The 7,407-nt window shown below is 49.9% G+C and overlaps 1 protein-coding gene across 1 annotated transcript in view; it reads left to right on the forward strand.

Annotated features, from left to right (window-relative positions):
* Window positions 1-5,377: 5,377 nt before the first annotated feature.
* The window catches only part of TGFB3 (transforming growth factor beta 3), a 15,900-nt gene continuing 13,870 nt past the window's right edge, over window positions 5,378-7,407 (forward strand). The window contains exons 1-2 of the mRNA XM_025201724.1: window positions 5,378-5,519; window positions 6,016-6,179. Coding sequence (XP_025057509.1) covers window positions 5,378-5,519; window positions 6,016-6,179 — 306 coding nt within the window. The remainder of the gene's footprint in view (window positions 5,520-6,015; window positions 6,180-7,407) is intronic.

Genomic DNA, 7,407 nt, shown 5'->3' on the forward strand with positions numbered 1-7,407 from the left:
CGCTGCCGGCCGCAGCTGTGCCCGCCGTGTGCCCCCGGCGCCTGGGAGACGTGTGTGTGTGAGAGAGGCACAGCAGAGGGAGGAGGCTGTCTTCATGGCTTGCCAGTGACAGGAGACTGGAGAAGACCGTCCAGGATTTAGTGTCTGAATGAGCCTGAGGTTGTGCGTGTGCCCCCTGTGTGCTTGGGGTGGTGGCGGTGCCTGTTTGTTGAGCCAGGGAAGCTGTGAGCAGAAAGAGGTGGCCAGGTTTCCTGGTCTGGAGTTGGAGGCAGAGTCAGTTGGGCCCCTTGTGCTCACCAAAGCTGTGAGCCATGCGTTTTGTGCATCTCTGTGCATGCAAGTCGAGGGCTGACAGCAACGGGAACAAAGCACAGCGTGAGGGGAAGAAGTGTAGTGGACGCTAAGAAACTCCACAGCCTGGAGCCACAGAGTTGGAAGGAGAATGCCAGGAGCAGCTTCGTTCCCTCTACTGCCGCCAGGTGTCCTCGTGGGCTCTGTAATTACAGTAGGGGGAGGGGGTGTGTGTGTGTGTGTGTGTGTGTGTGTGTGTGTGTGTGTAAAATGAGTCATTGGAAAACAAACTAGAAAGCCATTGGGGGGGTCCAGGAGGAGTGTGTAGGCAAGTCTGGAGAGAAGCAGTGGAGGCATTGGGGCAGGAGACTGCAGAAAAATTGAAGATGAATTGTTAAAACAATGATTTTAAAAAAAAAAAAGTGAAATACTTGATGGTTAGCAGCCCCGCAGCAGGTGGAGGAGCCTGAGCCCTGGCAATGGGGCAGGCAAGGGATGGGTTTTCAGTGTCTTGGACTAACATCAGCCCAGACTCCAGCCAGGAAGCAGTAAGCCAAGCCAGTGTCTAGAGCCCTGATATCCTGGGGAAGAGAAATACACAGGAGACTGAAGGAGAGAGAAGAGGAGGAAAGAAAAGAAAGAAGGTAGTAGAGGAGATGGTTCGAGTCTCATAGACTGAACATATTGTAACCGCCAGGAAGAAAATCTCAGTGTGGACAACAGAATCACTAGCACAGAACCAGATTGATCCCTGGTGAAACTCCTTTGACCTGAGCAGGGACAGATATGGCCCTTTGGTTTGGGCAGAGCATGCACCTAGCATAGGGAAGAGAAAGATGTACAAGCTGAATAAAGGCAACTGCTGAGAGATGCAGCCATGGAGATGTCAATGAGGATGCTGCGTGGATGCAGAAGAGATGGAAAACGATCATAGAATAAGGAAGACGCTGAACAGGTGAAGAGCAGACACTGATATGGATTGGATCACCCCCCACCCCCAGCCAAGGGCAGACAGAAAGGAGGTGCTGGAAGACGCATGTTGTACAGGTGCAGAGCAGATGCTGAACAGACCTACTAAGCAGAGTCAGGTGCAGATGCAGAGACTGGAACTGAACAGATCCAAACCCGGAGCAGACCGCAGATTCAGAGCAGATGTAGCTGCAGAGCATTTCTCTTGGCGACTACTTGGGGCTCCCCAGTGCTGGAAGACATTGGAGGGCACGCAGTCATATGTAGTGTACAGCCTGGGAGATGCTGATTTATCGCCAGAAGTTCCTGGGTACTGTTTACCAAAGGAGCTGGGATGCAGTGCAGGCAGTCTCAGAATACTGTCAAGACTGCCAGGTTTATGTTAATCTTGACACATGATGAGTTGGAATATAGGTTACAATGTGGTAATGCAACAAATTTCACTTAATCTCTAGCAGACTGCACTCCATATGGTTAGATGATTAGCTCTCTTCTCAGGAGGCAGCAGGACTCAAAGAGCAGGGGAGGCTGCATGGCTGGACCAAAGGGCATTAGCAAACTATTATTGCAGTATTTATACACTGCTAAAGCACCATTAATGGTGCTTTGTATGCCTACGGGAAGATTAGATCTCTACCCCAAAGAGCTTACAGTCTGGTAAACACACTGAAAAGAAACAAAGTTTGGATGTGATATAGGATTGGCTTGCACAACTGGGTAGCTGAAGATCATGCAAGAAGAGTAGATTTGAGTCTGGGAAGGCAGAAGGAGAACTGTTGGGGCACAATGGAAGAGGGACCTCCTCTAAGTGGAGGAACAATGTGACAAAATGGGGAGAGGTGGCAGGCCAGTAATGAGGTACACCGGTACAGCTGGGAGTGAGAAGAGGGCTCTGGATTAGCAAAGGATGCTGCAGGCAAGGACTGGGATGCTGAGAGGGGAAGCTTCCACAACTTTGGGCTCTTTATTTGCTGAATGCTTGCTAGTCTCCTATTGTCATTAGCACTACTGTTGCGTAACTTTCCCCATCAATAGTCGGGATGCCCGCATGGTGCCAGAGTGCCATATTCAAGAGATCAAGGTGCCTGTGAATGCCTAGGGGTGGGCAGTGCATCTCCCACTATCCAGAGGAAGAGACATCTTGGGAAGTGGGTCACCATAGGAGAGAGGATCAAAGTTGCTTGTGGTGGAAGCAAGCAGAACCTACAGCAATCTGTGGAGTTTCACCTACCTACATCAGGGCTGAATTTGATCCTCTGTCTTCAAAAGTGGCTGGGATTCAGCTTTCCCATGACTGTCATTCTGCCAGAAGGTGATCTCAGACTGTATTTTGAGCCAAAAGCCAGCCTCCTCTTGGAGGGAGGAGGAGAGCTTAATCCATCAAGGGATCCTGGGCTAATACAAACAAGTCTGAAACGTGTGTGTGTGTGTGTGTGCGCGCGCGCGCACGCACACCCCACCCCACCCTCCCTCCCACCTGTTCTAATGCTTCATCAGCCAGACAAACTCACTGGCTTGGATAATGAGCTAAAAAATGAGGACAGCTGAGGAGCTAAGGGGGCAGCAGGGAGAGGCTGGTTGTTCTAGGAAAAGGGATGAAGATGTTCAGGAGCAGACTCCTCCCTTGTGCATGGTGAAGGAATGCTCTTTCTGCTGTGCTTCCTGTGGCCATTGCCCAAGGTAAACACCTGAGAGAGAAGGTCTCCCTTTCTTAAGAGAGCAGGGCATTCTGCCTCAGGCAGTCACCAAGGCCCTCCCAGTGCAGTGTCCCTGGGGTGAACAGCAGAAACTGCTTTCATCCTTTCCCCATCCTTGCATGCAGTAGTGGGTGCATGGAGAGCAGGTGGGCACCAATGGCTTGAAAGTCTCCTGATTTTTGTTTCCAGAGGACCAGTAATGCTACTACAGTCCTGTCCCCATGCCTGGCTACCTACACCATCCACTCTGATAGACCTGAGGTAGCAGTGCCAGACCACTTTCATCCTTTTACCTGTTCCCAACCTGTACTCTGAGGTACACTCCACCATTAACAGGTGGTGTTAGTGACAGGGCTGCTTTGTCACCTGCAGCCAGCTTCTGAGGTAAATGGCCTATTCCAGAAAATGCCTCCAGAAAGATACAGCCAGAGACCTAAAGATGTCTGGGGACAGCAAGTGAGGAGCAAACGGCAGAAGCTTGAAGCAGTCTCCCTGTCAGAGGTGCAGATGGGTTGGGTACAGCCTGTAGGTCACCTGGATCTCCTCACCTCCTATTCTGTGCTGTACAGGCAGGCATGAGTGGGACAGGCCACCATGTCGGGGAGCAGCAGGAGCCAAAGCTCTCCCAAGTCAAAGGCGTGTTTGGAGGCTCGGATGTATAAGAGGAAGTAGGGAGAGTCTGATATCCATAAAAGAGGAGAGAGGTTACCTCATTTCCACCCTGCCCCCCCAAGCACATTTAAGCAGAGAAAATCCTACAAGAACCAATCTTAAAAGATGACTAACACTTTTCTAGTCACTCATGGCCCTCCGCTTCAGGCCTCTAAGGTCTCCTGAGATGCACAGAAGCTCAGTTGCATCTGGTTTCCAATCACTGGCTGGATCTGGGCTCTCAAAGTGTGGGAGTGGAATCTGGCTTTTGCTTGGCTTCAGGTTGGTGAAAAGAGGCCATTGTTGAGAGCAGCTTGGGGAAATGGTGCTGTTCTACCAAACAACCTTGGTCAGGCCAAGTAATCCACTGCCTGTACTTGCAAGGGATAGCATGTAAAGCTTTTGTGAGAGCTAGTGGAACCACGTAGCTTTGGTATACAAACAAACAACCCAGCTCTACCTCTCCTTTACCTCAGACATGCACAGCACCATCTCCAGTTCTCTCAGGTAGAAACTTCATTAAATGCTGAACCCAGATGTGATTGAGGTGATGGTGACAGAGAGGGAAGAAGAGGATGTTTCCTGGGTGGCATCCCCTGCTATAGAAGACATCAGTCTGCTCTAAGATTGATCAGTCAGTCTACAGCCTGTGGGCTCCTCAGTGCTAATGGAAACCAAATAGCCATAAGGACAAACAACCACTTTAATAGTGACTGGCCAAGAGTCAGGGTCAGTTACTGCAAATTGTCATGGCCACAGATGAAGTACCCTCAAGAAACTCTAGCTGGTAGAAGACACAACAGCTTATCTGCTTAGGAGGGTCCATGTGAGTCCATTGTGCTGGAGCTCCATTTTGCAAGGGTGTCCAATAAAGTCCAGTCTGTAATCTGTCCTGATAGTCAAGTGCCTCCATAGGATTGTCTCACTCCTTGGGAGGTTGCCTCTCCTTCTGCAGCCATGACCTCCATCAACAGTCACATCCCACTAGATCAATGAAACAAGCAACTAGCAGGGAAGTCCCACAGGTGAAGGAGATGGTGCTTACATAGGAGCTGGACCTATGCATTGGAGCTTGCTACCACAAGAGACCAGACTTGAGCCCAGACCTCATCACACTCCAGAGTTAAATGCAGAACTTGGCTGCCTAGCTCAGCTTCTGCACTGGCCCTTCCATGCACAGCACATGTACACTAGATGCTACTGTAAATTAAATGAACCAAACCAACAGGCTGGGAAGGGAAGAGGGAGATTGTTCTTTCTACTAGAAAATGTTTGGGAGATTTCAGGTGGGATGGCAATAAGCAGCTAGCTAGACAGACATGGGCAGAGGGGGATGCGATGACTGTGGGGAAAAATAAGTGGTATAACAGCTGGCCAGGGGTTTGTCTTTCCTTAGCACTCATTTGCCAAGGATGTTAAGGTGCTTTATATACACGCATTGGCTAAGACTTACAAGTGCCCTCTGGGAGCACATGTGGTCAAGGCCTTGACTTCCTGTCTCATGAGAAATGTGACACCTTCCATAGAGGAGACTAAGGGTGTAGGCACACATTCACTTGCAATGGTTGCAAATCATTTGAATGCTGTAATGCAGGGACTGTCAACTGGGGGTACGCATGAAAAGTCCCAGGGGGTATGCGGGGGCAGGTAGAGACAGAGTGCCACCACCTCACACTGCCTCCTCACAGGAGCAGGGCCGGGTGAGAACAGGGCCTCACAGATGCTGCGTCTCCAGGTGCCAGAGTGAGGCAGGGAAGCTGGTTTGGAAAATGGCAAAAGCTATTGTGAACCCAGGAAGAAAGGGAAGTGTGAACTTAGGCAGCTGCATGAACGGGGGAGGGAGTGGGAGGGATGGAGCAGTTCTACAAGCATCAGTCGGAAGAGGAATCAGGCTGAGAGAACAGTGTCCAGGTGAGGTGAGACTGCTTCCTATGGGACCTCTCTTGTCTCAGACCTTATCTCTTTCTGCTGTATATCTGTCAACTGGGTGGTGTTCTCAGCAGGCTTGTTTCCAGGTTGAGTTTCGTTGTTATTTCCTACCTAAGTATCTAATTTCTTCAGGGCCCTTTGGTTTGCTCTTCTGTCTTGTGACTCCCATGTTGACCGGACCTGCCCTGAACAGAGTTAGATGACTTGGATTTAAAGGTGCTGGTGGCAGATCCAGCTGGGCTCTTTAGCTTTGGAACAGGGAGGGAGAGGGGGAGGAGAATTTGTCTTACTCCTTTCCCTCCAGCCAGGACATTCATACTCCATTTCAAAAGTGGTGGGAAGTCTGAAGGGCATGCTCTGTTCTGAATGCCCCTCACCAGTTTCGCACAAGTTATGGACCTGGCTTTGTTTCTCTGTCCCATGCCAGACGCCCCTGCTCTGTCCCTTGCTCTTCAGTCTCTCTCTCCTTGTCTCTTAGATGAGTTGGGCATCTGCCCCAAGGGTGTCACCTCCAACGTGTTTCGCTTCAACGTGTCATCAGCAGAGAAGAACAGCACTAACCTGTTCCGGGCCGAGTTCCGGGTCCTGCGAGTGCCCAACCTAAGCTCCAAACGCGCTGAGCAGCGCATTGAGCTCTTCCAGGTGAGAGCTCACACCACCATCTGAGCATGGGGGGCAGACTGAAAAAGTAGGTCTGCTGTGGATCCTCAGTGAAAACCTCAAGCAGGGTGGGCAAGAGCATGGAGCAAAGATGGGTGAAAACCCTTTTTAGTCCACTTTCTACATCCTGTTTGAAGCAGGCAGCCAGCCTTGCCTTGCCTTGCCTTACCTTTTCATGCCCTTCTACTCTTCAGGTGTTCTGTCCCCTTTGGGATCCTGCCCGGTTTCTTGCTACCTTGCTTTCAGACACTCTGAGCATCCCGCTATGGCGCTGCCTCCTCAGAGGCTCCTTGCTGCCATTATGATGAGGGAGTTGGAGAGGGGAGCCTCTAGTTACCAGTGAAGTGCCATCAGAAGGACCCCTGCTTCCATAAGCTTTGGCTCCCCTTGGGTCATGTCTTGCCTGTGTGAGTGACATGGCAGATAGTGGTATGCCAAGGAGAGGACTCTTCTGTCCAGGTCATACATAACCTGTTTCCTCTTCTTAGCAATGTAAGGGTGATAGGGAGAGGCAATGTAAGGGTGATAGGGACAGGAAAAACTTACAGAAGGACATGGTAGAACAGAGAGGCAGAGATTAGCTGGGAGTTCCCAGTAAAAACAGACCAACCTCACCTGCATGTAGGTTCTTTTGGGTTGTCCCTTCACTGAATGGCTAATCTGGACTCCTTCTTGGGCTTTGCTCCCATCTACACAGAATAACTTCTGGTCTGAGTCTGGAGGCACTGTAAGCCTCAACTGGCTTACCCAACAGAGGTATCGTTTAGAACAGTGATTCTCAACTAGGGTGCCATGGCATTTTTGAGGTCCTTTCAAGGATGCTGTGAGGTTCCATACAACGTTAGCACTTTTAGATTTACAAACATGATTCGTAAGATAAACCCAGAAATTTCAAATAGAAATCCATAGTTGTGGCCTGAATTCTGTACAACAAAGACTGCTCTATTGTTTTTCTGCAGTTAAAAAAAAAAAAAAAAAGAATGAAAACTAAGAACTGGTATTTCTGAGGGGAGCCTCAAGTCTGAAAAGGTTGAGAACCGTGGAATTAGAACCTGGTCTCCAGTATAAAACAGGCAGGCTTGAACCTGCCCATTTCATAGTCAGGATGTGGGCAACGAGGATGCAGTGCTGATCATCCTCCAGTACCTTCCCATGATTCCCCTCAACAATCAGAGAAGTTCTCCCTATTGATGCAACTGATTGGGAAAGA

This window comes from Alligator sinensis, unplaced genomic scaffold (genome assembly GCF_000455745.1).
Source record: "Alligator sinensis unplaced genomic scaffold, ASM45574v1 scaffold280_1, whole genome shotgun sequence".
Lineage (NCBI taxonomy): Eukaryota > Metazoa > Chordata > Crocodylia > Alligatoridae > Alligator > Alligator sinensis.